This window comes from Oxyura jamaicensis, chromosome 17 (genome assembly GCF_011077185.1).
Source record: "Oxyura jamaicensis isolate SHBP4307 breed ruddy duck chromosome 17, BPBGC_Ojam_1.0, whole genome shotgun sequence".
Classification (NCBI taxonomy): domain Eukaryota; kingdom Metazoa; phylum Chordata; class Aves; order Anseriformes; family Anatidae; genus Oxyura; species Oxyura jamaicensis.
Genome location: NC_048909.1, coordinates 9415971 through 9443203, shown reverse-complemented (window position 1 = coordinate 9443203; position 27233 = coordinate 9415971). Strand labels below are relative to the sequence as shown.

The 27233-nt window shown below is 40.9% G+C and overlaps 3 protein-coding genes across 5 annotated transcripts in view; 1 reads left to right on the top strand and 2 right to left on the bottom strand.

Moving 5' to 3' along the window:
* The window catches only part of DAB2IP (DAB2 interacting protein), a 212449-nt gene extending 205276 nt beyond the window's left edge, over positions 1-7173 (bottom strand). The window contains exon 1 of the mRNA XM_035341255.1: positions 7080-7173. The gene's annotated coding sequence lies outside the window, so the exon portion shown is untranslated. The remainder of the gene's footprint in view (positions 1-7079) is intronic.
* Positions 7174-7828: 655 nt separating this feature from the next.
* Positions 7829-20504, top strand: STOM (stomatin). Its single transcript, XM_035341267.1, has 7 exons — positions 7829-7907; positions 12978-13081; positions 13970-14042; positions 14963-15045; positions 17838-18041; positions 18586-18720; positions 19458-20504. The coding sequence occupies exons 1-7, from the start codon at positions 7859-7861 to the stop codon at positions 19650-19652; spliced, it is 843 nt and encodes a 280-aa protein (XP_035197158.1). The 5' UTR covers positions 7829-7858; the 3' UTR covers positions 19653-20504.
* Positions 20505-21625: 1121 nt separating this feature from the next.
* Positions 21626-27233, bottom strand: part of GSN (gelsolin) — a 26401-nt gene continuing 20793 nt past the window's right edge. For all 3 annotated transcript variants that reach the window (XM_035341260.1, XM_035341259.1, XM_035341258.1), the window contains exons 12-17: positions 26002-26172; positions 24404-24578; positions 23994-24118; positions 23379-23456; positions 22593-22653; positions 21626-22120 (exon numbers count right to left, since the gene is read on the bottom strand). In XM_035341260.1, coding sequence (XP_035197151.1) covers positions 21951-22120; positions 22593-22653; positions 23379-23456; positions 23994-24118; positions 24404-24578; positions 26002-26172 — 780 coding nt within the window. In that variant the 3' untranslated portion in view covers positions 21626-21950. The remainder of the gene's footprint in view (positions 22121-22592; positions 22654-23378; positions 23457-23993; positions 24119-24403; positions 24579-26001; positions 26173-27233) is intronic.

The window sequence follows — 27233 nt, the reverse complement described above, 5'->3', positions numbered from 1 at the left end:
CTAAACTACCCACATCATTCTGGATTTGTAACAATGGTCTTCAAATCTCAAGAAGGGTTTTTTAAAATTCTAAGTATTCCATTTGCTTGTAGGAAAACCTTTTTTTTTTTTTTGGTATAATATGTTATTTCCTGCTTTAATTTGAGACTGAAAAAAATGTAAGTTCATTTATGCTTTTTTTTAAAAAAAAGTTTCCCTTACATTTTGGGTCAAGGTGATTAATAATTTGCTCATTTTTATATGATTCAGTAAAACAGGCTATTTTCTGCATACCTACACTGTCTTCCAAATGTATTTATTCCACTAATATCACCTCTACAGACACCTTAGCTCTACTGAGAGTTTGCAATACGTACAGAAGGAGCAACACACACAAAAGGTAAGAGTCGAGTCTCAGGGCTTTTGTTCCAGCCATCTGTTGCTTTGTAAGAAACCCCCAGCACGCAGACGGGCACGATTCCTTCCGTGTTCGAGCACCGAGACCCTACAGATCAGTATTCAGATACCCTCAGCTCAGTATTTGTCTTCAAGATAATGAGAGCACAAACATGTATGTTATTTCATTTGCTGTGGCAGTCGATATTAGAAGACTATAAAAGACGGAAATGTCTCAGCCTCAGCCAATTCTCCAAGCGGCCATATGCTATTTTCATAATGAAGCTATTTGTATGGCCTGCGGAACTGTGAAGGAATTAATCACTGCTGGCATGAGGTGCCGCTGACTTTGGGTGAAAACTTGATTAAGTGAGGATCGGTCTCCGTCGTGAATTACGAAAGCCCTGGTAGAAAGGGGGGGGTGAATAGATTGTACGTAATGAATTCAGTGGCTGTGAACTGATCTGTGCTGATTAAGGAAGTGAAATCAAAGTGCATACAAGAAGCATAGACAGAAATAGCACAACGCCGTGGTGAATCACAGCCCTCAGCTCTGACCAGCCTGTCTCACTGACGCCACGAGGAATACGAGGTGCTGCTCAGCCCAGCCACCGCCGCAGAAGAGCCCGGGCCCAGGCCAGTCCCAACGCTGGAAAGCAGAAATGTGAGGAGCCAGGGCTGGAAAACAGCAGAGATGCACCCGGGAGGTTCCCACAACCCATGAGCGACCGTGAGCAAGGTGTTAAGCTCTCACGTTCAGACCAAATAATCAGATAATTCAACAACAGCAACTGAATGGAAACATGCACAAATATTTTGACTGCTAAGCTGCAGATTCTCATCAGCAATCTGTCCCAAAAATCACGTAATTAATGGCAATGATTAAGACAGAAATGACACCTTACATTTACACAGCAGTTCTCATCCTGATGCGCTTCATTAGCTATCTTTCCAAAGACCACTTAGCGATTGATTTTGCTGTATTTACACTTTGTCTACCCAAATCAGAAAAGAGACAGATTGTTCTCTTTTTAGAATCTCATTAGATAAAAACCTTAAACTGTAGTTTCCATAGAAACACATCATGGGTTTCACAGGTCTCTATCAAACCTCTTCATAAACTTTCAGCTTTACTTAATGCTACATTTTCCAAAATATCAATTAGACCTTTTATATTGAATGCTCTTCCAGGCCTTTGTGCTTACTTTAAGTAAAGGCAGTACAGCTAGACACAGCTTAACCACAGCTCGGCCGCAGCGAGCGCCTCGCGTTCAACTTTAGCATTACAGGGCACATCTGAGGTGTAGGAGCAGTATGGAAAGGGAACAAGGGCACCGACTTCACTCGCCCACACCTAGACTGAGACGTCAGAATTTATCTTCCCTGGAGCCTAAGGATAGTATCTGAACTATGTCATCGCTGTTCTGGTGAGATGATAAGCTTTTAGTTGTGGAAACCTGTGTGACTGTTTCTAATTGCAGCATGAATCTGAGGCACAGATCTGCCTCGCTAAATAAAAGACTTGGAAAATATAAAAGGGAAGTGAAGAACAGCTGCCAGGGACAGGGGAGAAAACAGAAAAATAATATTTTTTGGTAATCTATGGAAATCTCTGAATGTCAGTCAGGTCCCATCTGACTTAAAATCTTGTATCAAAGGTTGTTATAGATGCTTGAGCCTCACACAAACCCTGACTATGGAAAAAATGATGCTATGCACATAATGAATGCAGGTCTGGGACATTTTATGAACATTCTGACATGAGCTGATTTTGTATTTAAACATATTTATATACATATTAAAAAAAGAAGAAGAATGATGCTGCATTTAAAAAAAATAAAATAAACTGATTACTGCGCCCAGTGTCCCTGATGAGGTTATACATCCTCGGAGCTGACCTGACGTTCTGCTTTTGTACAGTGGCGAGGCTTGCATGTCTGAAATAACCACCACCACCTGCACTGGCGTGCAGTCTGTCAACCTGGCTAATACCACTCACCAAATCCTACTGCCACTGACCCTCTGCTCAGAGTCGCTTTCTGGGAGAACACCGAGTGAAGTCATGCAAATGTTTAGCTGTTTCCTTAAAGTTTCTGTCAGTTCATTTACAAATCCCATACAGTTGAATCACTGCTGTCAGAAACACATTTGCAACAGAAGTCCTCGGAGGCTTTGCTGCTTTTGTCAGCAGATTAAGATTTGTTCTGAAATCTTTTCAGAATCTTACACAATTATTCTATTTTAAAATACAGAACTATTAAATATATACGTTAAATAAACTGAAACGTGCAACACTAATATCCTTTTCTCAGTAACACCAACTTCTCTTATTCTGCAAGTGACTCTTTCAGGCATGCCAGTGACTTGGAAATGCAGCTCTGCTCCCAGATTCTAGTGATGCAGTAGCTACAAGTGCCAAAACCTCCAGGCCATCCGACTGCGAGACAAACCTGTAATTTCAGTGACATACTACAGGAGGATTTCTTCTGAGAGTGGGTTTCTTGAAGACTAAAGTGACATTCTGTTGCTGCGTTAAGGGCACCTTGATGACTTCGTCTTGTTCTAGTGGTCTTTTTTCTTTTTTTTCCTATTACCTAAGGCTTTTTCTGTTTTGTTAAACATGAATTTTCTTTTCCAAACCTACAAAAGCAAAGAAATCATTATACTGAAAATTCAAAAAGAGCACTTGCTCGCCAGCTGAATTCTGGGCAAGACCAGAAATGACTAGCATATGAAATGGCAGAGGGAATAGAAAAAACGTTTCATAAGAAACTTATCTGAGAGCACTGGGAAATTTCAGTGTCTCTTCCTTGCTTTAAAATATATTCATTCAGTACATTAAGAAAATGTGGAGCTGGATTTTTTAAAAATGTTAAAACCAACTGTTAATCACTTTTTCTTTCCTCCTGCTGATGGTTCCTTCTGAAAGGGAAGTTCAACACACCAACAAAGCTGGCTCCTACATCCCTCTGCACACAGCATCCAGACAAAGGATGAGAGAAGTGAGGTGTGAGGAGCAGCAGCCTGCTCTAACCTGGCTCCAGGGCCACGATATGAGATGTGAAACTGCCAGCAACTCGCAGAAACTCAGGCCTCAACCTCTCTGAACCATAAGAAATACTCCCGAAAATCAAACAATCCAGTATATTCTTAGTGCAAATATCATCAGCAAAGACAACTTGACTCATTTTGATTTGTATTTGTGGCTCCTAATATGCCTTAATGGGATGTATATGAGAATTTAAAGGGAGTACTTTTGTAGGATTTGCTAGAATTCTGAAATATTTATAAGACTTGTAGATAGTTTGGCAGTTAAATAATTTGCTGATCATATTTTCTTTATATTTTAATCATGAAAGCATACAACATCAGAAAAAATACTATGCATACTATCTTGTATATTATTTTGATTCAAAGCTCAGATGCCGCCAGCAGCAGCAAAACAAGCGCAGAGCCTGCTGCAGCCCGCTCCTCTTCCTGTTACAACACATTTACACCAACACCAAGCCTCGCCCTTCCTTTCTATGTTGTGACTTTGGCCACAACAACCCCATGCAGCACTACAGGCTGGGGCACAGTGGCTGGAAAGCTGTGCAGAGGAAAAGGATCTGGGGGTGTTGGTCAGTGCTCGCCTGAACACGAGCCAGAAGCGTGCCCAGGTGGCCAAGAAGGCCAGCAGCATCCTGGCTTGTGTCAGGAGTGGTGCAGCCAGCGGTGCCAGGGCGGTGATCGTCCCTCTGCACTCTGCTCTGGTGAGGCTGCACCTCGAGTGCTGTGTTCAGTTTGGGGCCCCTCAGTACAAGGACATGGAGGCCCTGGAGCGTGTCCAGAGCAGGGCTACGAGGCTGGTGAAGGGCCTGGAACACAAGTCCTGTCAGGAGCAGCTGAGGGAACTGGGGGTGTTTGGTCTGGAGAAGAGGAGGCTCAGGGGAGACCTTATTGCTCTCTGCAACTACCTGAAAGGAAGGGGTGGGGAGCTGGGGGCCGGCCTCTTCTCACAGGTAACCAGTGATAGGATAGGGACAGGCCTCGAGTTGCACCAGGGGAGGTTCAGGTTGGAAGTGAGGAGACATTTCTTCTCAGAAAGAGCAGTCAGGCGTCGGGACGGGTTGTCCAGGGAGGTGGAGGAGTCACCGTCCCTGGGGGGTTCAAGGAGAGGTTGGACGTGGTGCATGGGGACATGGTTTAGGGGGTGACATTGGTGGTAGGGGGACAGTTGGACCAGAGGGTCTTGGAGGGCTTTTCCAACCTTAATGATTCTGCAATTCCCTTAGGACAAGTTTTGTTCTGAGCGGTCTTTTATATATATTCCGTAAGTGTAAACAACATCATGATAATTAACCTCCCAGACTCGATATTTTAAACAATGTGTTGTTTAACATGGGAAAAATTATTCTGTTTAAAGAAATCTGATTTTACACATTCCTATTTTGGGATTATTGATTCCAGCATATAAATGTTCTTTTTCCATAGAAAACAAATAATCCCATGATGTAAGAAAAGGCAACTAAATGAAACACAGACTTCTACAACGTGGGAAACGTTGGCTGAATTAGTATTGTGGTTTTGCTTAGTTTTAGATGTTTTAGGAGAAACTGATTCAAACTAATGTTCTTCAGAATAAAACTAAAGCATATGTAGACAGACCTACTGCAAATACTTTACATGAAGTAAAATAGAAGTGCTCCAGAGACCCAGCTCCAATTCAAAATTCAAAGTATTTAAACACACATATAACTAAGTATATAGTCAATGTGCGAACATACTTAACATTAAGTTCACTCCTAAAAACTCTGAATGGTAAATGGCAATGGAAAACAACACCTGTAAGTGTCCCTAAAAATGTACTGCAAACTGGGAAAAAACACAGTAAAAAAAGCACAATAACACACCTCATTACCAAATTGCTATGTGTAATCCCTGTGGGAAGCTGACAACACAACACTTCATGAGCTTAGAAGAGCACACATTTAACTAAATTTTCACATAGAATTCTGCATAGTATGAGCAGCTCCAAATGGGGTTTGTAAACTAAACACTGCACATCCAGCATCTCTTTAAGGTAAGAGCCAATGACACTCAAGGGAGAAGCCTCTGATATTATTTCATAATAATTACGGAGTAATGCCTTTCTATAAGGAAGTTTCATTAAAAAAAAAAAAAAAAAAAAAAAAAAAAAAAAAAGAAAAGCCTGGGATGACAAAAAATCAATACACGTAATACACGCTTCAAAAAGCCTCCCGTTGGCAGTAGTTGTGGTTAGTATCTTGCTGACATCTACAGGTCGCTTTGTATACTGCTCTCATCAGTTTTTTCAACTTAAGAAAGCAAAAATCGTATTTACAAACAACCCAAGTCTACAATCAATATATTTGTGTACCATATTTCCCTTTTGAAGGATAATAGAAAGCTGCAGCTATTGCCCACACAAGACAAAGAGCTGGAGTTTCCAAGGCTGACACACCTCGCACAAACACTCTAATTAACTGTCTACAGACACCTTAGAATTCAAGGAAAGATTATGTAAATGAACAGAATGATACTGACGAATTATTGTTGACTGGAACTTCTGTGTTTTAAATCAAAATTACTCACAGAAATGATAAAGACAAAATCCAATGAAGTTTTTCTCTTCATAAAGCCTAAAGATTAATAAATCCATTTTCAACTTCACTGTTGTCTTCAAGTCAAACAAAAATCAAATCCTCTGATTCCTGTATTTATTGTAACAAAAATTACAAGGAGGATAGAAGACATTCAGATACTATTATTCAGTAAAGGTTGTATTATTTCATATTTTTCTTCTCAGGCTTTGTCTGGTAGTATTTCACATGCCTTTATTGCCTGCAGAATGCATCTAATTTAACTCTAACACTGATTCACAGACTCATCTCACTGTTGTGTGCACTTCTGAGTTACTACCTACCTGTCAGTAATCCTGTATCCTTTTCTTCACTTCAGTATTTACACAAAGACTAATTAAATTGCATTAAATACTTGTGTGAAGCACACAGCAGAGAACAGTAGATGGCAGTAACAAACCACAGAACAGTATCACAGCCCACCACCACCCTCTGTTTTTCCAACTTGCTTGGCAAATGTCTTAAGACAGTAAAAGAAATGGAATGAGAGCCTAGTTAAAATTAGGCAGAAGGCTTTCTCTTTTTTGAGCAAAATGCCAACATAAATTTTTACATAAGTACACAACATGTTGCTGAGATATTAGAGCTTTAAATGAAGTAAGGTTACCGCCTCCGTGTAGGATGAAAAGCATTTTATTTGCAGACTTTTGAGTTTAATGATAGGGCAAATTAACAGATGCTTCCTTTTCTTTGCTGAAATAAAGTAAATCAAGAAAGACACATTTTTTAACGTTCAATTCATATTAATTTCAAAAGCCCTGATCTTATTGTTGGCACTAGCTTAGATTTTTCTAATGCCCAATTTGGCTTTGGTGACAAGGGTTCACCAAAGCTCATCTGCTCTATGATTTCACGTAACTCATTCCTCCCATTTCAAGCACATCATTCCTTCCTTCTTTATCATTCTGAGGCGTTCTAAGCAGTATTTGCCAGAAGACCCTAAGGTCAGCAAACTACAGAGAGAAAAATGCTGACACTCTCATCTTCCTTATAATATTATGAGCTTTCTTGGGACTGCTGCTATGCAAGACCGTATGTGTAACGACGTGTTTCTACACACACCTTGTTCCTGTGGGATGAGCCTTGCAGGCGAGCAGCAGGGATCACACCTTTGGTGTCTTCAGAAAGGGGACTCAAGCTCCAAACTCTCCACCAGCGTCCTGCAACAGGTCAGGAAACTGTCAGAACTGCAGTAATACCTGAAACCTGAGGTGTGTTTCTCAGAAACAGTTATTTTCTTTAGGACTGTTTTAATTCCCTCCTCATTTTGGACACACACTTTATCAGGGCCTCAGAAAGACACACAGAACACACCAGCATACAACTCCTTAAACAGAGCCGTTAAAAGCAAAAACCCATGGGTTTACTCACTATTCCCAACTCATCCTCTCAGGCGAGACCCACCTTTACCCGCTAGGAACCACGGGCTCCCATTCCCACCTCAACCTGAACCCTAGGCCAAGCTCAAACCTTCCTCCCCCCCGCAGCGACCACCCCTCAGGACACCCCTTTTCCTCACGGCTCCCCCTGCCCTGGCCCCGTTCCCTCACACCCCTGCCTCCCGGGGCCGTTCGTCCCCCTGCCTCGCACCTCAATTCCCCCGCTCCCTGTCTCTGAGGGACGGACGGGCGGGGTACCGGGGCTCGGGGGCTGGGGCCGGTGCCGCCCGGCTCCTCACAGCACCGGAGAGCGCCGCTGAGGCGGCAGCGCGCGGCCCAACGGCTGCCATCGCACGCGCCGCGGCCCCACCCCGGTGGCGGCCACCCCCAGGACAGGGCGGGACGAGGCGGGACGGGACCGGGGGTGCCCGGGCCGGCGGCTGAGGGGAGGCGGCAGCAGCCATGGCGGACTGCGAGATGGGGTCGGTGCCCAAGGCGCCGCGGCATCGAGGTAATGGCGGGGCGGCGGTGGTAGGGGAGCGCGGCCCCCTTTCGGTTTTCTGTTCAGATTTTTATTATTTTACCTTTTTATTATTATTATTATTATTTTTTTCCCTGTTTGTCGCTGAGCGAAGTTCGCAGACCGATGTTAGCGGCTCAGAAGAGCCTCGCCGCCCGGGGCAGCCCCGCGCCCTCCCGCAGCCCGCTCCCGGCTCCCCTCAGCGGGGCTCGAGTCGCCGAGGCACGAAGCGGAGCGGGCACACGGGAGCGGAGCCGGCAGCGGCCGTCCCCGAGGAGCCCCAGAGGGCTGGGGGACGGCTTGTTTACACCGTCAGTAAACCCTCTGCACTGTACTGAACTTTCACTTCAGGGAAGCAAAAAAAGCCCAAACCGTAGCGTTTTTATGGCACGGTCAGGTGTCGGTGTGCTAAAGGATCTTGTCTCGCACGTGACGCGCTCAAATTCTGCAACTGGTGGTTTTTCTCACCAAAAGCTGGAGCGTTTTCCTGTTGTGTTCGTGAACAGACTGCTGAAGAGGGGTGAATTAACTTTTGTCAGCTGCAACTGGAGAAGGAAGCACATGTGTGCGATCCCCCTACGTACAAAGGCTTTGGCTAGGCAGTCCGCGTTGTTGTATAAATAACCGTAGGTCTGTGTGGGCCCCGTGCCGAATGGCACACGCTTCGTTCTCGTATCCGTGCAGAGGACTTGCATTTCATTCTGTAGGTACGCTGGTTGTTAATACCAAACAGTGGTTACTCTGACCCTAACCTCGTCTGGGCTCTGCCAGCCCTTCCTCGCCTTGCTACAGGTGTTTCTTCTGTGGTGCTGTGGTGTGCTGTCTTGTTCTGGAGGCTAAGGCTGGCCAGCAATTATTTTTGTCATGATGAAGTATCTACAGAGCAGGTAGGCAATAGACGTAATTTCAGTTAACGAGACATAATGATTTTGGCTGTCTGCCATGTGAAAAGCTTTGAAATGCTCTGAAAAAAAAATAATGATTTGTTCGCATTGAAAGTAGTAGTGGCTGTTTGCTAATTAGCAAACCTTGGAATAACTGTCACGTAATAACAGTACTGAGTCATTCTCATACTGCCCTGGATTTCAGAGCAGCAGCGTGAAAGTGGAAGTGCCCATCTGGTGCTGCGAGCCCTGCGTTCAGCCCAGTTCATATCCTGCGTGCGCTCTGTTGTAAGTCTGGTGGCGTGTTTGTGGGGCTGTGGAGGAAGGTCCTTTCCCATCACTGTACCTGGGAGTCGTACAATCATTAAGGTTGGAAAAGACCTCAGGTCCAACCGTCCCCCTACCCCGCTATCACCCACTAGACCACGTCCCTAAGCAACAGGTCCAACCTTCCCTTGAACACCCCAGGGATGGTGACTCCACCACCTCCCTGGGCAACCCAGTCGTACACATTCTTGCGATTGGACAGGGATGCCTTTGTTCTGTTTGTGTGTGTTCAGTTTCTGCAGAAGAGAAGAGATCTCCAGTGAAGGGCATGCCACACCTAAAGCAGTAATAGGAGAACTTCGCCCTTTCATCTCAGTTCCTGGCTAATTGTTTGTTATAAATTGCTAATACTGTTTGATGAGCCAAGTGATGATTCCTGGTTACAGCAGCAGTAGCTGTTCCAGTCAGCCTTAAAGGGGTCCAAGGCTAATTCAATTAATTTTTGTTTTTCCTTGTGGTTTATTTCTTAAAGATATACAAAATTTATTGCAGACTGTCCACAAATAGGATTCTTTGATTAAATTCAGGTCTGAGTTTTGAGTATCTTGATAACAAAAGAGCAAGACTATTGTTAGAGTGTGGAGAAAGTGGATAACATTTGAACTGAAGCTGTGGGGCATATGATAGTGCTCAGCACTTGGGAGAATCAAGCAGGAAAGAAGACAAGTTGAAAAGCTAGAGTCACTGGAAGTAAAAAAAAAAAAAAAAAAAAAGACTGTGATGTTGAATAATGTGCTTTTTTCTTTTTTCTTTTTTTCTCCCCTTGGAAGAAGTAAATTGCATCTCCCCTTTATGAGGTTAATCATATAACAGTATCAGAAATCTCACTTGGGGAGTCTGTCGAGAAGCAGAACCCAGTTTTCTAGCATTCCCAAGCAGAACTCTCACTACAAAAACAATTTTTCTTATTTCTCATTCTAGCTCTCTTTCGCTGATCTTGAATTCTACAGATGCAGCTAAGAAATTAGACAGGCCTTTTTATTGTTGCTTTGCCTCGAGGTCACAAAATACACTGCAAGTCTGTCTTCAGTAGTTCTGTAGTTGTTTTACAGGCATTTTATGAAAAGAGCATCTCCCCGAGCTGTTCCTTGTCAGTGCCTGCCAAAACAAAGACACATTTTATCTCCACTGAAGGGTGTCCGTATGGAATGGGTGAAAGCAAAAAGCGGAGGAGGCCTGGGAGGAAGTCTGCTGTGAGCCAGCACTTTGTGTTGTGCAAAATCTTTTTTATTTTTTCAGCAGGTTGGGTGATCAGGGATATGCATCATGCGCAAGAGATGCGGCTGAGGCTGTGCATTCCACCTGCACCGTTCCTGTCAGTCTCATCTTGGTGCTGTTGAACTTGCTGCTATGTAGTGCTGTGTCGATGGGCCTGACTAGAGTGTCTGACAAGTGGCCAGTTGCTGAAGTTATCCAAATCCCATGCATGAGATGTTCAAAAATGTTCAAAAATAAGCTCATTGCATAGAATCCAAACATGCTTCCTGTATTTCATATGGTTCTTCACGAGACAGCATTTCATGTGTTGTGAAATATACCAGATGATTGGACAATTGTTTTTGCTCAGTGAAATGTGTGCTTACTTGAGATCTTAAAATTGTACGTTATTTGAGTTGTAACTTCCACCTTTGGGTTCATCAGGGAAGCAAATGTACAAATACTTCTTTAACAGTCTGGTTCAAGTAAGAACAGATAACAGGTGCGGTGAAGCTTTGGTGGTAAGCTGTACAGTAGAACTGAAGCAGGATCCTCAGCACCTTTAGGTTTATGAAAGTTAGTAAGTAAAAGAGAGAGGAAACTTTTCCTCCTTAATCAATGTGGACTTCTTATGGTTTTAGGTTAGCTAATACCTTGTTGCAAAGTGAGAGGTAATTTTCCCTTCAGTAGTGAGTTTACAGATGTTGCTTAATGCTGACAGCTACCTATACAATACCCGTGGGTGTGAAGTAATCCAGGTAATGCGTTTCTGTCGCTTTCTCAGAAGACCTGGCAACGACTCCTTTAATCTGGCATTCTATTACGCAACAGGAAATTGCAGGGCAGTATCTTTAGGTAACTTTCCACAGAGGAACTTTAAGGTGACACACAATATGACAATATGGCTTCTTGAGGGTCATTACACTGACACATGAAAGGGATACGAATTAGAGATAAGATACCAGTGCCCTTCAGTTCTGAGTAACTTTGTCAAGTTGAAGACACCACGAGAGACAAAGGTTACTCTCCACCACTTCCATACTCTGTCTTACTTGAAAGGCGCAATGGCAGAAAGGCTCACAATCTGGGGAAAAGAGGAATGGAAACTTTGATATCGGTTCCTGGTTATTTTGATGACTTCTGTGACTTCAGTCAAATGTTGTGGATCTGAATTTGCAAAGCATAAGCTAATCTTTGCTTTCAGGGTTATCTAATGACTCATCTGTCTGACTTCCCTCTTTATCCAAGGCTGAATTCAATCATGGGTACCACAACATGCTTATGCCTGTACTTGGAGTTGTTAGAATTTTCAAAGTCAAGATTTTGCTTTTTAACAAAATGGGTTCTGCCCAGAATAACTGTTAGGGTAGAGACTTGGAGACTGACTTAATTCTTATCATTGGCAAGTTTTGTTGTAAAAATTGAATTTTAATTCTTTCTGGTAAGTACAGGGCAGAATTTCTTGTATAATGCCAGGTAGAAATAACAGAAACTTGCAGATTCTTTAATGCAATTTCTGTGCTAAGCAAGCTGCTGAACGCAGTGCAGTAGGTAATGACTCCATGCCTTTTGTGGTGTTGATCAAGTTAGGATAACGATCACATATCTGCAGTGCTGTAAAGGTATTTACACTTCAGCAAAATTGGGAAGAGTGACCCCAAAGCAACTTTCTTTCGTCTAAATGTGAACTGTGTTTTTCTAAGCTTTGCAGGTATTTCTTGGCAGTGTACCTTTGGCTTTTTAGCAGCTGGGGTGAGAACGATGGATGTCAGTATCTCCGTAGCAGGAATGTGATCGTTGCGTGTTTCACCCTGGGATGTCCCCGCTTGGCAGTGGGCTCCTGGCAGCCTGTTAGGAGTCTTAACTGGCAGGAAGGGAAACTTCCTATAGTTTCATGAATGCTTGACAACAAGTCATGGCACGTTGCTTTTTTTAGCTGTATAGTATTTGATACCACCAGCTCTTGTTCTTTGGTGCTTCTAGAAATACCTTCAGTTGGTGTCATTCGTGACAGAGCACTAGCATGTCCATTTTCTAAGCAATAGGAGTCTTTGGACAAGAAATTTTTTACAGAGACCTTATTTCATGTTCAGGTAGTCTTTCACTACCTCTTATTCTGCTTCCCAGATAAGCAATACTGAGAATGCAGGTTTTCTCAGCTCTCTATGGCGATTGGAATATTAACCAAATTTTAAATGTCCTATTGCTAGATGGGCCACAGCATATTTCATTCTCACTCATTATGAAGCAAGTGTTGCTCTGACTTCCTTAGCTGCTAAAGGAACAGGATTTCTACTGCTGCTTGTAAGTGATTCTGCTAGAGAACACTGAGGAAGAAGGAAGCATTTGAGAGCCTATATTGAAATCTGGTAGCTCCAGGTGTGGGTGTGAAAGTGCATACTTAATTCTGCATGAATGTGACTTGAACCACATCCTGCCCTCTGCTACCTTGCGCAACTTGAGAGCAGTGCAAATGGAAGCAGAATTTGGCTTTCAATTTGGGTTGATCTAAACCTAATGAGTTTGGCCATAGGAGTAGTGTTAGCAGTGACTTATTTCAAGGACTGTTCAAAGTAAATATCCCAGTGTAGGTGCTCTCCTTAACAAGCACTCTTTGTTTTAAAACTCTGAAAATTTCTGCTCTTTCTTCCAGATGACTCCAATGCCGGCCTTGGTGTGTGTGGATGGATTCTGGTGATAATTTCTTATATTTTCATTCTCATTACATTTCCCATATCAATTTGGATGTGCATCAAGGTAAAACTTTTCACTGCTAAGTTGGATGAAAACTTTAAGCAATACAGGTGCTTCCCAGTGGTTATTATTGTTCACTATTGTATTTATTTATTTTAAACACAAGTGAATCTATTCTCTCTTGGACTATAGCAGAAACATTTCTGTTCGTTAGTCTTCAAATCAAAGAGAAAAGTGCTATTACAATGTTTAGTCAAAATGATTTTTGCATGGGCATCTTTACTATGTCTACCCAGTTGTCATTTATATATAAGCTAGTTGGGATATCAGAATAATTTGTAATTACTCCATGATTACTCTTGGAGGATTGTTTTTTTGTTTGTTTGTTTGTTGTTTTCCTGTTTGTTTTTTGTTTTGTTTTTTAGTTTTAAGATGTCTATATACGTATGTGTGTACATATGATGTATATAAATATGTGCATATATATGCATGTGTGTACATGACAGATTCTTAGAGAATGTGTCATTGTGATCACCTCGAGCTTGATGTTTCCAGACCTGAGGGAATAACTCCTGCTTTGTTTTTCCCAATATACCCCATGAGAATTGGACAATCTCTGCTGGGCCACATCTACTGCGCTTTGTTTTCTTGTTGCCAGGATATTCCTTGTGGCTGCTTTCAGTGCTTGGTCTTGCCCAGACTGTGTTGTTGCTTCTGCTATTGACAGATGGTGCTATAGTCTGAAGAATATTTCTTCTGGAACATTTTTCTTATTGTTCCTTTTTCTGTTTGCTTTTTGAAAGTAAAGGTTAGGCTAAAACTCAAAAGCAGCCAGTATAGAAATGAAATGTGATGCATATTAGATAAGAGACTTAAGACTATCTTAGGCTGTTTGTAATCCGTGATACGGCTTCTGGAAACTCTTGCATGACCTCCAACTATTCATTACAGGTTGTAAAGGAATATGAGCGAGCCATCATCTTCAGACTTGGACGCATCTTAAAAGGCGGAGCAAAGGGACCGGGTATGTCATGGAGAGCATTCTTAATATTTGTTCTAATTGAGTCATTGGCAAAATAAAGCTGTCTGGAGACATGGAGTTAGACTGGTGAATGGGTTTCTCAAGCATTTTGTAACTTCAGTGGCAAAATCCATTATTTACATGGGGAAGGTAGTAAACTAATTATCTGTGAGCCTTACCCAGATCTCCTTAGTTAACGTGTGGTCTTCAGGTAGAATTAAAAGCACAGAATATCAGTGAAGAATAACGGTATCTAGTGTGCCATTTTAAAAACAAAGGTTTTCATTTCAGTTAAAGCCCAAATGGTTTGAAAGCCATAGCGTTCTTCAAAAGAAATAGAAGCAATTAAACTATATATTAATTTTGAAAAGTTTTCTGTGCGTATTAGAAATTCTCATGAGAAAGGATGTGTTTCAGCTATTGCTCCTGATGCTCAAATTGACTGAAAGGGGCAAAAACTTCTTCCTTCATTTTAATCTAGATTTTGGGATATTTTCATAGTGCTGTAATGTTGAAGAAATAGTGTTCCACCAGAACAAAAGGAGGGTGATAGTTTCTGCCTGCCAGAATTGGGCCCCACAAGTAACTATGTGGGACAGGGTTTGAAAAGTAGCTCTTAACAGTTCTGTTGTTTTTTGTTTAGTTTTTGGGTTGGGTTGTTTTTTGGTGGTTTTGTTGTTGTTTTTCTTTTTCAAAATGTTAAAGCTCTTTAAATAAGTTAGAGCTGAATAAATTAAAGCTTGTCAGCATACATTTCTTAAAATCTTATCCTGACGTGAAAGCCACTAGTGAACGTGCTGCTGAGCTCGTTATGAAGAGGGCTGTAAAGCTACAGTGGCTGGACTGAAGTTTATTTCTGTAGCTAGTGCCTTCTATTTTTATGGCCCATTTTTGCATCCTGTCCATTGGATCTTTTTGTACAGGTTTGTTTTTTGTCCTGCCCTGCACAGACAGCTTCATCAAAGTTGATATGAGGACCATCTCTTTTGATATTCCACCCCAAGAGGTAAGTTTGGAATTGCCTTTGTATCTGCTAGTGTTTTTCCTTTGTTTTTCCTTTCCCCCTCTCAGTATTAGGTAGCATGTAGTTTTCATGTAGATTTCTTGCTTCTATTTGTACAAGAAAAATGTATTGTGAAGAATGCATATTGAATGGTATTACTAATGGCCATGAGAGAAGATCCCTGAAAGAAAAGAAATTATGCTGTCCTCTAAGGAGCAAATAAGATAACTTAATACTGCCTAAGAGCTAGAATGGGAGTGGTTTAGAATCAGGACTGCCAGACTTCACACAGCATTCTCTGGTAATTTCTGTGCAATCTGAATGATTTCCAAAAGAAGCAGTGATCTTTTCTTTGCCAATTAATCTAGATGTATGAAGTAGCTAAAGTAATGGAATGAAATTATTATTTAAGGTGACGGTCCTCTCACTTACATGGGTTTTGTGTATGTGCTGCTTCTGTGTCCTGCTACATACAGGAACATATGAAGGTGTACTACACCTAATGTCGTCTGGTACCTTCCAGTTTGGAGGCTTTAAAGTACAAAAAGTTTCTCATAATTTCTTGCCTGTTGTTACTTGGACATCTTAATCTCGTAGCAGAATCTCTCAATAGCAGGGAGCTAGCTGAACTAAGTGATGCCAACAGATAGCAAAAGAACAAAAAACTAGCCTTCTAAAAATGTCATTGAACAATTGTATGTTTCTGATTATAACTGTATCCTCTATGTATGTGGTACGTTCTGCAAGACAAAGATACTTGACGCAACCTGTCTGGTGCATCTGTTTCCTGTCATGTTTGCCAGCCAGTTTATTGCTCATCATTAGTTGTAGATTTAGACAGATGGCAGCTGTCATAGCATACTCGAAAGGGTAATTGGTAGAAACCTAATCAATGGCAGGCATAATGTGCTTGCAGCTGCAGATGTACCATTAGTGAAGTTCTACGTTTTTTCTTTTGACTTGATTAAATTATGCTTGGGGGTTCAGGTTTGCTTGTTTTCAGTAGGTGAAAGCACAAATATATTTTTATTTGTACATGATTTCTGTCCACACTACTCATTCTTTGTTTTCACATGCTATTATGAAAAGCCTGTTAACATAGATTGTGGAAGCACAAAACTTGTAACTCTTGAAGGTTAAGTATCTTACTCCCCCGTCTCTTGTCAAATAACAAGATCCTAATCTTCTAACATGGAATTAGAACACCTCTTCTCATGGTCATGTGTGTTATTTCAGTATCTTTATAACCCAACTCTAAAATATACTTATTATTAACAACAGCTTCTTTATCACATACCCTCTTTTAAACTGTCAGTAATATCTGTCTTTATCTGTGCAAGTACATCTTTTGTTTAACATACAGGTGCTAAATTCAGTAAATCGCTTAAATCTAGCTCTGAGGATGTTCACAAGTTCGATTTTTCTCTACAGCTTGTCTAGAAATCACCACATATCACCACTTATCATTTAGTAATATAAGGTGGCATTTTGATCAGAAGCACCTCCAAGAAGGAAAATGAACTGCTAGATAAAAACATTTCTAATGAAATGTAGTAGTAAGGCTGACAGCCATGCAGCTGAAATGTATTGCTTTTGGGCAGGCAAAACCAATTTTGTAATTAGCTAGACATAATTCAGTCAAACCTTACAGTGTTTTCTAAAATATCTCATGGGTGCAGCCCTTTGTTTCTCTGGGCTTCGTGATACACTGACATCTTTCATTTACAAAGCTTTTGCAATTCAATGAACTAACTTACACAGTCACTGCGGTGTTAGAGTCTCTGTCCTTGGCTGTTCCTATGGAATAATCACTGAATTGCCTTCAGCCGCGGTCACACCTGTAGAATGGGAAACTCTCATTTGTGCTCTTCCTTCAAAAGTGCAGCTGAAATACACTTCCTCTTTCCTCACCTGCTTTTTAAACAGGTTGCCTTTTTTACCCTTGTTTTATAAGCTGACACACCTGCACAAATGTGCCTGCCAAATCTTCAGTCTTGTGACTGAAGTTAAATACAACTAAAAATCTCATATATCCTATATTTGCAATGATACTTATTGGCCTATTGTTCCCTGCACAGAAACGTAAAACAAGCCCCTCTCAAAAATGTTTCTAGGGTGTGGTATTGACTGGAGTGCTTGAACACTTTTTGAATGAAATGGTCCTATGTTTCTATCTCTGCATTTAAACAAAATAACTTTTGGATTGCTAATGTTCTTGGAGCCTGTTACCTTGGTCCTACCTTATGCATACCTCTTGTGTTCCTCTACAATCTGCCAACAATCTGCCACTTTTATACATTTCATATTATAAGCCTCACTGAAATGAGGTGGGTTTTGGTTGCGGTTTTTGGTTTACCTTTTTTTTTTTTTCTACCTAGATATGACACAGTGTTAGTTTCAGCATAACAGGCTAAAACTGCCCAGGTAAAAGCACGTGTTTTGATGCAAATTATTCCTGGATTTTTTTTTTTGTTTGTTTCTTATGAGTAGCAAATCCCTCTGTGAACTTGAAGAATTAAGTTTGAAAAAACATGATAGCAAAATTGATGGAATTCATTTTTCAGTGAGCAGCTTTCCATTACCATATTTAGTCTTAGCTTGACAGAGCTATGTGGGAAGGTTTGTGCATTGGTATGTGGACATGTTTATATGTACCATACATGTACACGGTTTTTATGATAATTGTTTTACCCTGGAAAAAACTAGGCATTTACCCAGTAAAACAAGTATGTAATTACCATTATGTTTAATAAGTATATGCTTAATTATTATATGCTTCTCCCATTGCTTTTTAGATCTTGACCAAGGACTCTGTGACAGTTAATGTAGATGGAGTGGTTTATTACAGAGTTCAGAACGCTACCCTTGCTGTAGCAAATGTCACAAATGCAGGCTCAGCCACGCGTCTTTTAGCACAGACTACCTTGAGGAATGTTCTGGGGACCAAAAACCTCTCTCAGATTCTCTCTGATCGTGAAGAAATTGCACACAGCATGCAGGTATGAGCAACTTTATCTAAGCAATTCATTACACAATCAGTTATGTAGCAATCCCATGGATAACTTACAGATCGGGACTTTTTTTTTTTTACTTTATAAGTGATAAGCCAAGTTTTGATTTGGAGCTTTAGGCAAAACCCTATCAACAGCTATTGGGATGGCATTCCGTCTAATAGAAATGAGTGAGTACAAGAATAATGGACCAGTGGGGCTAATAAACGGGAATGAGGAATTCATGAGAGGAAGCATTTTCTGGATTGTTATACTCTGCTGTTGAAGGAAATTACACCACAGACTTCCTTTCATAAAGCTTTTAAATTCCTTTCATAAAGCTCTGCTTTAAGTAGTTGTTTACAACAATTATGCTTTTACAGTTATCAAAACATACCATAATACTAAAATCATTAAATAGACAGTCCAGGAATTCTCATACGGTTCATTTGATTTGATAGTCTTTCTTCAAATTTGGACATTTGTCTTCAAATTTGGACAATTTGTTTTCAGCCAGGTAGATGACTTAAGTTACTTGTCATACTTCAAATAGGTTACGCTTGATGACGCAACAAATGACTGGGGCATTAAGGTAGAACGTGTGGAGATCAAGGATGTGAAATTACCTGTACAGCTGCAGAGAGCAATGGCTGCAGAAGCAGAAGCTGCCCGAGAGGCAAGAGCTAAGGTAATAACATCAATATGGGGGCTTGGATTTCATTTATATATATATATATATATATATATATATATGTCTTCCTTCATACATAACTTAACGTTATTCCAATTCAGTACTACACTCTGAGACCACATCTTAAACAGAACAATTTTGAGGACTGACATGCACCAATAACTTCAATAACTTACCTGTTAAAAGTGCTATTCACCTATCTAGCTGTCCTTTACAAATACTCAGAATATATTGTCCCAGTGCAGAAGAGCCTTCCTTGTAAAGAAATGCATGACCACATATCTGTTCCTAATGAGCACATATTTAAAAAATAATGAGGGAATAAAAAAGTATTTCCTCAGTACAGAACCATGCCATTCATCTATCAAGCCCTTTTCAGAGAGATATATGGGGAGTACCTTCTGTTTTTAGGAGGCAGTGCTGAAAGAAGCACAAAAACAGGGATTTTCTGAAAATACAACAAATTCAACCTGTTGTATTTTCAAGACTTAACACTGCCAATTTTTGTAAACAGAATGGAAAAGAAGCATACAGGGCCTTGAAGGCAAACAGAAGCAGTTTATATCTAATGGAGAGAAAAGGCAGAACCAGTGAAAGAAGACAGTAAGGGGAGGTCACTTGATCAAAGTGATAAGCATTATATTTTATTTATGACTTAAGGCTGAAGTCATCTGACAAACTTATAGTTTATCATTGTGTCAGAATTAATTCAATTTAATTAATTCAATTTCCAGGTAATTGCAGCTGAGGGTGAAATGAATGCTTCCAGGGCCCTGAAAGAGGCATCCATGGTTATCACAGAGTCACCCGCTGCTCTTCAGCTGCGCTATTTGCAGACTTTGACCACCATTGCTGCAGAGAAGAACTCCACCATCATCTTTCCATTGCCCATAGACATGCTGAAGGGCATCGTAAGCGCAAAAGGCTAGAGAGATACAGTGGGAAGAAGGAATTCTTTTTCTTTTGCTACAGTGAATGTTTGCAGCACTGAATTGTCTGTGTGTTACAGCTTAAGGCAATGTTAGCAGAGGGGATTTGTTGATGAACCCTTTTGTTGTTGTTATACTGTGATAAAAATGCATATGCAATGTTTATGAATATGGACAATCAAAATACTTGAAACTGAAAATCTCTCCAAGTTAGTAAAAGCGGGCTGTGATCTTAAATAAACATGTATCCGTACTATACTAGATGTGAAAACTATATCCTATAATCTGTTATAGGATATTATACTATAATCTGTTCTATAATCCTATTTTCAACAAGTATATAAAACCATTTGTGGTGAAGATAGGGAGATGATCCAACATTTGGAAAGAGAAGTATTCCTTTTAATAAAAGGGTCTGTAGTCCTGTAAAGGAAGTGAAACACCTTTAACTGCACTCTCTTAGAGTGTAGCTATATGTGATGAAGTCATCTGGATTGTTGTCATATGGATTTGTTCTCTAGCTTACACTAGGAGAAAGAAGATAATTTGGCATAGGAGTGAGAATACTGGGTACTTCTAAAAGTCAGGCTCATGCTCCCTAAGATAGCCCCCATTTGTGAGAAACCGTTATTAGCCAATGTTACTGAAATGGAACTTTCCGTCTCTGTTTTGCCATGCGGGAAGGCGTAGACATGCTGTAGTTAAGGATACAATATGCTTGCAGTTGCTGATGGGCTGTTCAGTTGTTAGGGTGTTGCATCAATATAGATTTTTAACTCTTAGAAAAAAGTCACTGTGTCTGCCTTTATCTGTACATCTTCTCAAAAAATGATTAAAAGAAAAATAACCAAAGTCCTGACTCCTGTTGTAAATAGGCTTCCTTTCTTGACCTAACTTTAAATACACTTGAAACACTGCATTTTATCCAAGTCTAAAACCTGCTACCCTAGTAAATACGATATCTTAATTAGAGTGGGTTAGTTTAACAGAAGATTCTGTACCACTTATATATTTAGCAAACAAGTGATTTACCTGTTGATGCTGATCTGAGCAGACTTGTACTATTAGCTGTGATGCAAGGGCTTATACTTCATACCAGAAGCATTATCTTCAGTTTGTGTAGTCTTGATCTACAAGTCTGTTAAACTTTATTCATATTTTGCACCTGTGCAGTAAATGTAATTAAAGATTAAAATGAAGTAAGAATTAGTCTGCATGGCAGGAAGGTTCTTTAGGCTACCACTATCGCCCAAGTTTGATAAGAATGAAAACAAAAAGCTGAGATCAATTATTTAAATGCCGTCATTCTCACACAGGCCAGCACAAAGTTTGTAACATTTTTTTCATCACCTTCCTGCTACAATCAGTTCTGTATTTACAACTAATATTACCTTAAGTAATGGTAAGGCCTGTTTAACTATCTTTAATACATCTGGGGTCATTTTTGTTACATTTAGCATGTTTAAGATACCAAGCACTTATAAGGGCTTAAGCTAATTACCGCTGTTTCTTTTCTGCCTGTTTGCTGTGAACTTTTCCTTCCTCCTCTGTATTGAAAATCAATATACCGAGTTGCAGGTGTTGGGCAGCATTTCAGTTAATATAAACTTGACTTTTGGCAGGGGAGTAAACACAGTTAACAAAGATGTAATAATTAGCATCATTGTTTTCACACACTTGCAGTTAGGAACAAATATACTGCACAGCTTGACATTAATCCTCGGGGAGGATGAGTGAAGCTCCTCACTGCTGCTGGCCACCCCTGTGATTTCTTGTTGATGAGAGGGACATGCTTTTCCTTTCATCCTGAGTTAAACAAAATGCTATTTACCATTGGGTGACTTTCTAAAAGAGAATAATACTGTGCATTTATCAGGGTCTTAAATGCCAGAAGTTCTGGGGAGGGGAAAGCAAACCCTCTCCACCCATCCCTCCCCACACGTCCTTTCTGTAAACATTTAGCAAGAAGTGCATTTGCAAAAAATGGCACAAAGAAGGTTTATTTTTCTAAGGTGTATTTGTTTCAAGTAAGTTCAAATGTGGGATCTACAGGGTCTGTTAATTGTGTTCCTCTTGGTAACAAAGCCCACCATTTTATTCTTCTTCTATCCCATATAAGCTTTATTGTATTAAATATAATCAAAGCAAGGAGTAGAGCAATATGACGGGTCACGATTGTTTTGGTACTTATTGCACAGCTAATTGGCTATTAACATCATTGCCTGCAGGAAGAAGTAGCTCTTGAAGGCACTGAAGGCACTATACTTGCTCTATTTCAAAAGAGAAAAAACCTGTTCCTTAGACATCCACATCTGCCATTGCTCTCTGTAGAGGATCAACAGACCAGTAGTCGTCATCCCAGCCCAGGAACCAGCCGGAGAAGGTTGGAGGCTCAAACCCTTGCTTAACGAGTGTGACTGGAGTTCTCTTATCTCGGCTGGCGGGATCCGTTTCAATGTACCGTTTAGCTGTAAAGGCACAAGGAAGAGAAAAATCACATGGAGTCCAAATCTTATGGAGCAACAGAGGAAACAGATTAATTATAGCTAAATGGATGCTAGAGATACAATTTCAGATTGTATCTGTAGTCATTAAAAAAAAAAAAAAGAAAAAAAAAAGCTTTCCCTCTGGTTTTATCTACACATTGTCACAAGAGTGGCATTAGTAGGTAGAAAGCATATGTTGGGATTGTAAAATTCTCCAATACAGCGGCAGTTTATAGCCACTCAGCCATGCAAGAATATTTTTTCACAGTGTGTCTAAATGCTGCACCTCTTTATGCTGATATTTGGGATCCTCCTTTCTCTATCTCTGTGGTCTCTTTGATCACAATATTGAATGTCATATCATGATTAAGATAAATTTCTCTCTGCCTTAAAATCAGATAGTGGGAAAACAAAACAAACACTTATTTCAGAGAGTATAATGTCATAACAGTACCAGATTTCAAAGCCTCAGTCTTTTCTTCTTCCTGGGCATCTTTTCCAATCCATACAAAGACCTGTAGGTTTAAAAAAAATTAAAAAAAATCACGTGAATTGTTTCAGCAGCAGTCAGTATCTTTATGAATGAGAGGATAAGGGCTCATTGACCAGAGTATGGCACAGAACAGGAACAAATTCCTCCTGGTGTGCGTGGCTTATTGACTTACTTGGCTAAAGCTGCTGGTAGATGACAAGAAGCTTTTTGACTGCAGTTTATCTGCAGTAAATTCTAGATACATGAACAAATTATATACGAGTTTAACATCAGGAAAAATTGCTAATGTTTGAACATCCTTACATAAAACAGACACAAAATTCATCTCTAAGTTCACTTTTGGCTGATTCACACGCAGTGACTAACCCAAGCCTTCTGTTTTCAATACCAGAAAATGTGTCTGTGTCTTAAACTGCTGAATCCTAACCATGGTTCAGTCACCTCCAGCCAGGACAAGGACCCTGCCCTCAGGAAGTTTACAGCCTGGGGGAGTACATATGATACACAACAGCCTGTCTGCTTCAGCCCATAAGCTAACAAACTAAGTGGCAAGACACTGACTCTTTTCTCAGGTTCTGGGTCAAAGTTGTCTTCAACGTCACTAGTGAGGTGATTTGTTGTCAGGCCTGAAGGTGGGAGGACTCTACAATACAACAACTCTGCTAGCTCTTGTAATTTGGGTCTCTTAATCTAGAGCCACACTGTTCGTATTCTTTACTTCCCTCCTCATAGGTAAACATGACATACCTGATCCCATGTGTCAAGGATCATAACATCATCTGTAGCAAGGTCATCCTGAGTCAGATCTCCAGGAACTTCTTCAATCTGAAAAACATAAGGTTAAAAGATGAGAATATAGCTCAAGCATCACTTCAGTTTTACAGGAAAAATGCAGGTTACGTGGGCTCTGGCTTCACCTCTTGTCAATGAGATGCATACCATTGGCATGGTCTTTGACAATGCAGCTCAGGCTATGTCACACAAGTGTTCTTACACCACAGAACACAAAATCAGTCTCTGTCTACTTAGTAAAACAGTCTTTAATTCATGCACAAGGCTTCTAATGCTTCCTCTTGTTAATAGAAACATTCATGAGTTAAAATCTGAGGAGTTTGAATGCTGATTATTAACCAGAGGAGGACTAGTTAAATGGGTCAGAAAGTTGCCGTGCTGACAACAGTGCCACAGAACTAGCTGCTGTCTCTGCAGAAAACAATGGTGCTGATGCTGTCCTTCTGGAGGCTACGCTGCAAAGGAAGACAAGGTGTAACAGCCCATCTGTTGACTCAGAGCAGACTGAGATGAAGGTACCCCCAGCTCTGTCAGAGGACTGTTGAGTCGACTGTCTTCCCAGATACTCACAGTGAAGCGTCCACTCTTGTTGGAGCATGCAAAAAGACGAGGGGGGTGAGCATCCATCTTCTTGTCCTTCAGCCGGGGAGAGGTACGGTAAGGAGCTTTTCCACCCAAAGCAGCCCAGAAATTCTCTGAAAAAGAGAGTGATATACTGATGCTTCAACTACTCGTGGAAAACACAGTGGCAGTATAGCTTGGGTATGACTTGAAGCACTCTTCTGTCTATGTCAAATTCCCAAAGGCCTACAAACATGAGTGCACTGTTAAACACAGTGAAGATACTAGCTTGGAGAAGCCACTCTGTGTCTATGTGTACATTTCCTTGTTCTGGGAGACAAAATACAATATACATGAAATAATAATTGAGAAAGTGCAGCTACACAGAAATGATCTCAGACTTCACGTATCTCCCTCACCTGGCTCTCTACCCTCAGAAACCTGTACTGAGCGAGCTCCCAGAACATTCAGCAACTCTTGTGCCCCTGATTTCTCAGCATTGCTGGCTCCTTGGCCAACCCAAAGGTAAGCAGCAGAGGGAGTTTTCAGGACAAAGGCATCGTTGGAGTTCAGTTGACTGGCAGCAGGATCCAGCTGAAGAGAAAGAATATTGCATGTGTCAGGTATAATCACTCGCTATGCAGAGCCCATTATTTCAAAATAAAAATCAACTTTTATCCTGAAATACACTTCAAACAAGATATTCCACACAAGCATGTAAGGTTACGAGATACGTTGTATATTTGCATATACCTGAGTAATCAGTTAGACTTAGTCATGTGAGAAGAGTAAACAAATTGCGTTTGTGCATTTAATCTACAGATACGTATGACCTATGGCAAGAATGCTTGGAGCTGTCATTTTGCCAGTCTTTATGGTTATGACAGGAGACGTAAGAATTTGCTGAGGAGCCTGTCAGAGAGCACCATCCCTGTTGCTGAGGCTGATGAATCATTAACATAATGTCCCCTACGTCAACAAGGACATGCCATCATGACGCTAGAAACTTAGGCAGTTACTGCAGATATAGAACAGTGCTCCTGCCTCACACGGAGCTCGAGGCCAGAGGAGGGTTACAAAGACGATCAGAGGACTGGAGCACCTCTCCTATGAAGAAAGGCCAAGAGTGTTGGGGATTTTCAGCCTGCAGAAGAGAAGGCTCCAGGGAGACTTCATTGCAGCCTTTCAGTACTTAAAGGGGTCTTATAAAAAGGATGGAGAAGGACTCTCGGATAGATAATGATACAACAAGGGGAACTAATCTTAAACTAAAAGAGGATAGATTTAGATTAGACCTTAGGAGGAAATTCTTCACTGTAAGAGTAGTGAGGCACTGGAACAGCTTGCCAAGAGAAGTTGTGGATTCCCCATCCCTGGAGGTGTCCAAGGCCAGGCTGGATGGGGCCTTGGACAACCTGATCTAGTGGGTGGCATCCCTGACCATGGCAGGGGGGTTGGAGTTAGATGAACTTTAAGGTCCCTTCCAACCCAAGCCATTCTATGATAAGATTCTCTGACAGCTGTTGACCAGAATTCATTCCCTTTTTTGTTGTTGCACGTTTTTGTGTGTCCGTGCATTTTTTTTCAAAGGATTAGGGCTCTTAACCTGTGTCCTGGCACAGGTTCTATTTGCATATAGGGTTAGCAGCATGGTCACACAGGCAAAGAACAAGTCACAACGTCCGTCCAAATGGTTTTCAACAGCACGTCCAGCAGCAGATCTTTATGGTTTTCAACAGTGTTTGAAAAGCATCATTGTATGCAGATTTAACATCTGTTGTGGACTTCAGAAAAAGCAGCTTCAGCCTATTCAAGGTAATATTTACAAACTAATTAGGTGATGATTATTACTACTTATTCATAGGAAAAGAGAAATCTTTTAACACTTTACCAAGGTTTCAAAGTATGTTACAGTTTACATCAGAAAGCTCAATCTGGCCCTTGTTCTTGTCAAGGGGCTCGTGTCCCCGTCACAGCCAATGCATGCAACATGGACGTTGGCTCTCTTTTCACATACCTCTACCGCTCTGGTAGCTCCTGAGGTGCTGGATCGGACTTGGAACAGCCGTGTTTCTGCAGGTGCAGTTTGGCCGCCTTCCCTAGAGGTTCCACCCTTGTAAACAATCAGGGGCTTTCCACCAAACATACTCATCAGGTGAGGTGGCTCTTTTCCTTGCACTACTCGTTTCTAGAGGGAAAAAAAATAAAAAACACAAACAAAACAAACAAAAAAAACCACTGTCAGTTTTAAGCTGCTGATGAAGAGTAGCATCAGGTATGCTAGAAAAGACTTTTGTCATCATACTTCTAGCTGAAATCTTCCTATAGCACCTAGGTGGTCACTGGAGCTTAGCTATTAACTTCCACACAAAAACAGATCAGCATTTAAACTGAGCTCTCACAACTGGCACTTCATTTTAATTGATGGGTGATCTGCTGGCATAGAGGTAACAAGTAACAGCCATGGAAAACCTCCTGTCCTATACAGGCTGCTCCTTTCTTGCCTAAATAGCTTGAGGGTTAGGTGAGGCAGGCAGCCTCTCTGTAACACACAACTGGAGACTCCCACTACATGACTGCATTTCTCCACTGACATGTGGTACCATAGATGATACAGAGAGGATCCCAAAAGCCCTTTCCTTCTGCTAGGTTGGTTATCAGGGTAGACACATTTTGGTAAGTTACACTTTTCCTATGAAATACAAACGTGTCCTCTTTCATTTGCCAAAACACTGAGCTTTCTCACTGTTTCTCAGCCTTTTAACTCTTTCAACTCTTTCCAGATTCACTTTAGAAAAATCTAACTGAAATATTTCATTCTCATGAACTATTTGTTTGCTTCTCACTCCTCTCTCAAATGCCAAGGGCTTTCTTCTGCCACATGCCTTTTTTCTCATTTTAATTTTAAATTAAGAAGAAAAACAGGTAACTTAGCTAACTCCAGAAATTTGCTGCATTCATCAATCCAGCTGCTTTTGCAAAAAAAATTGCTAAATATATCCAAGGTGTTTCCTACTTCTCCCACCAAGCTCTGTTGGCTGTCAACATGTTGCACTAACTGGTATGAAATGCGGATTGTTGATTCCTGGTGTTAGTAATACTACAAAGCAGAAGGCTCACTGCCACTTAAAAGGTGTAAGAAAACCAGTTATATCTTGTTTATTCCCACAGTGTTTATTTTTCAGTTTTGTTGGATTTTTGTTTGGTTCTTGGTTTTTTTTTTTTTTTTTTTTTTTTTTTTTTTTTTTT

Excerpts from the sequence above, each read along its gene's own strand:
- STOM (XM_035341267.1), top strand. The coding sequence starts at position 7,859 with ATGGCGGACTGCGAGATGGGGTCGGTGCCCAAGGCGCCGCGGCATCGA. Across the intron at positions 13,082-13,969 it reads CAATTTGGATGTGCATCAAG|GTTGTAAAGGAATATGAGCG; the intron begins GTAAAACTTTTC and ends TATTCATTACAG. Across the intron at positions 18,042-18,585 it reads AAATTGCACACAGCATGCAG|GTTACGCTTGATGACGCAAC; the intron begins GTATGAGCAACT and ends TACTTCAAATAG.